Source organism: Pinus tabuliformis, chromosome X (genome assembly GCF_031772625.1).
Source record: "Pinus tabuliformis cultivar Carrire ecotype Pingquan chromosome X, CPIR1, whole genome shotgun sequence".
Taxonomy (NCBI): Eukaryota; Viridiplantae; Streptophyta; class Pinopsida; order Pinales; family Pinaceae; genus Pinus; species Pinus tabuliformis.
The window spans coordinates 1,174,186,144-1,174,188,883 of record NC_142308.1 but is presented as its reverse complement, the minus strand read 5'-3'; the positions used below and the strand labels follow the sequence as shown (position 1 = coordinate 1,174,188,883).

General features: G+C 39.0%; 1 protein-coding gene across 1 annotated transcript; it reads right to left on the bottom strand.

The window, feature by feature from the left end:
- Positions 1-1,319: 1,319 nt before the first annotated feature.
- On the bottom strand, positions 1,320-2,273 carry LOC149144111 (uncharacterized). The gene is made up of 2 exons (XM_089450108.1): positions 1,996-2,273; positions 1,320-1,882 (listed from the first exon to the last, which is right to left on the bottom strand). Exons 1-2 carry the CDS (start codon positions 2,217-2,219, stop codon positions 1,582-1,584), a joined length of 525 nt encoding a protein of 174 aa, XP_089306234.1. The 5' UTR covers positions 2,220-2,273; the 3' UTR covers positions 1,320-1,581.
- Positions 2,274-2,740: the final 467 nt, after the last annotated feature.

Below are 2,740 nucleotides of genomic sequence, written 5' to 3'. Positions count from 1 at the left end.
TATGATAAATTTACAGATATTTTTAATGATGTTTCATAAAAACTTTTTATAATTAAAAAAGAAAAGATCACGACAAAAAGGTAGAGTTTGAATTTTTTTTTTAATAGTTAAAGAAAGTTGGTAAAGATAACGAGGTAAAGTTTGAAAAATACATTATTTCAAATCTCCCATAAAGGCCATGCAGACCACAAAACCCAATAGAAAGCATTTTGTAATAAAGGATTATATGGAATTCTCCACTAATATATAACAAAAAATATCTTGAAAATAGAAACACTTGATTCTTAGTGTTTTATAGAGATTAGATGATGTTTTTTTTGCAAAATTGGGAAATTTGTTTCATATATAAATAATGATATTTTAAAAAAGAATATATAGTTTTTAATTATTTTTGTTTTTATTTGTTTAAGAATTTTTTATTTGGATTTAAGGAAATATGTAAAAGCTTATCAACGTATTTTTTTTTATAGCTTATTAGTAAAATATAATTTTCTTTAAATAATAGCAATGAAACAACATAGATTATAAATTACCAATAATAGCAAAAAAATAAATAATTATTAAAAAAATTACTTAATTTAATTTAATTTATTAATTAATTATTTACCATTATTTAATTAATTATTTAAAATTAAGATAAACACACTTATGATGTCAAATAAGTGCTCCCAATTTTGGGCCTGGAGTATGCCCTAAAACTGCTTCTGCTTGGCTAAGAGCTCGTCTTCCTCGGACGTAAGGAAACAGGTTAACGGCCCAAGACCCAGAGGCATCTAGCAGGAGTGAAAGCCTGCTCCCTTACGGACCACCAGCGGGTTATTTCAGTTGGCGTGGTTTTCCTTGATAACAGTGATGTGTTAAACTAACATTCGCGGATAGCAGCCAGAGATCGCTGTCCTCACTCTTGGTTGGACAAACTGAGTTTGATAGGTTTTTCCACCTTTTGAAAAAAAAAAAAAAAGTGCTCCCAATTTATCTATGTACCACAAGAATATTTATAGTTAGAGGAATGAACAAAAGATGACAGGCGCGTAGAAGGGAAGAAATAGACCAAAAAGAGAAAGATTTGTATCTGGTTTTGAATTTTGGAGCAAAGCATAAATGGGGGAGAACAACAGCGCTCGCGAGGGGGTTCCGTTCGAAAACTCCTATTTCATAGATCATAGAAAAGTAAATGCTACCTGACATGTCAGGGATTTAGGTCATGCCTTCTCTCTCCAGGCTGCTATCTCGATTCGCGTGCTGTCACTCAGAGGGCAAAAGCTAAATGACTGGCATGTCAGGAAACATTTACTTTTCTATGGTCTATGAAATAGGAGTTGTCCGTTCCGTTCATTCCGATACAGCACTTTTTTATTCTTATTTCCTTTGCAATTATGGCAATGATACAGTACTGTTAATACGGAAGCCCTTTGAGTATTTGGCATTAAAATATGTCTTACATATATGAGGTTTCTCCCGCCCGCGAATCGAAACCCATCAGGGCTATAAATCAAGAAAAGACGTTCATTTTGAGTATTATGTACAAAGTTCAGCTCTAGCTGTTGGGCATTGGATCTGTAGATTAGTGTCCAGTCTGCTTTATATCATTTCTTTCGGAGACGACAGCAGTAGCCCGCAGGGGATTAAACCGCTGCTTTCATTGTTTACCTTACGGCCAGAGGAAGAAGGCTTGCGGGGCATTTCCATGGATTCCGCTGAATCTTTCGAGACCATCGATGACAGAATGGTCTGATTATTATATGATGATTTCATCGTCGATTCCCAGCTGTGGGAACTCTTCAGTTTCTTCTCCGGCTTCGCCAACTCTTCCACACATTTCACATTTGCCAGAGATGTAAACGACTGCGACTTGCCGGTGAAATAATTGGACAAACCCCTCCTGCAAATTATGCAAATAAACAGTCAAAATCAAGAAAAAGATTACAGCAACCCGCATTCGAAATTGAGACAGAACAGTTTTATTAGTGAAAATATGGTTGCCATTAGACATACTTTCGAGAAGGGAGGCTTGCTCCGACAGACTTCATGTGGAAAAGCGGGCCACCATTGCCATGGGGCATCGGTGGAGGCGAGAAATTCCATGAAGAATTGCCGCTGTCGATCATGTCGTCCGAGGAAGCCGAGGAGGCCCTTGAATCGGGTGAAGAAATAGAAAAAGATGATGAAGATGAAGATGAAGATGAACCACAGGTCGCTATGAAGCGCTCTTCCGCCATGGCTGCTAAGAGGGTTTTGAAATGAACAACAATCTTGAATTTCTGTCACAGAATCTCTGTATTTCTTTCTGCAACAACCGAAATTCTCCTCCTGCCAGAAGTTGTGTCGGGCGTTTTGTAGCGGGCAGAGGCAAGGACATCTACCCGTATGTCCACAGAAACTTCGCCACGTGGAAACCTCGAGGGCGGGCTCGGTTCTTGCAGCGGGACGGGAAGTGAAAGTCTCCCTGGGCAGTTTTTAGCTCCCCAGCCAACTGTTTTAGCGTTCCCATCTGGCGGGTTTCCTATCCGAATGTTAGTAGACTTAACATGCCACGTTGGCAAGCAGTTAGCGCCCTTTGAATTTAGGTGGATGGCGGTTCCTATGACGTGGGGACCATCGAGGCTCTATGAAAATTGAGGTAAGGTTTCCGCTGGGTCAGCCTCATCCAGAGCCTTATCTATATCGAGTGAATGGGATTAGAACAGTGGGGGCACTGATAGTCAAAGTCAATGCTTCCATTTCGTGAAGTGCCCAATCA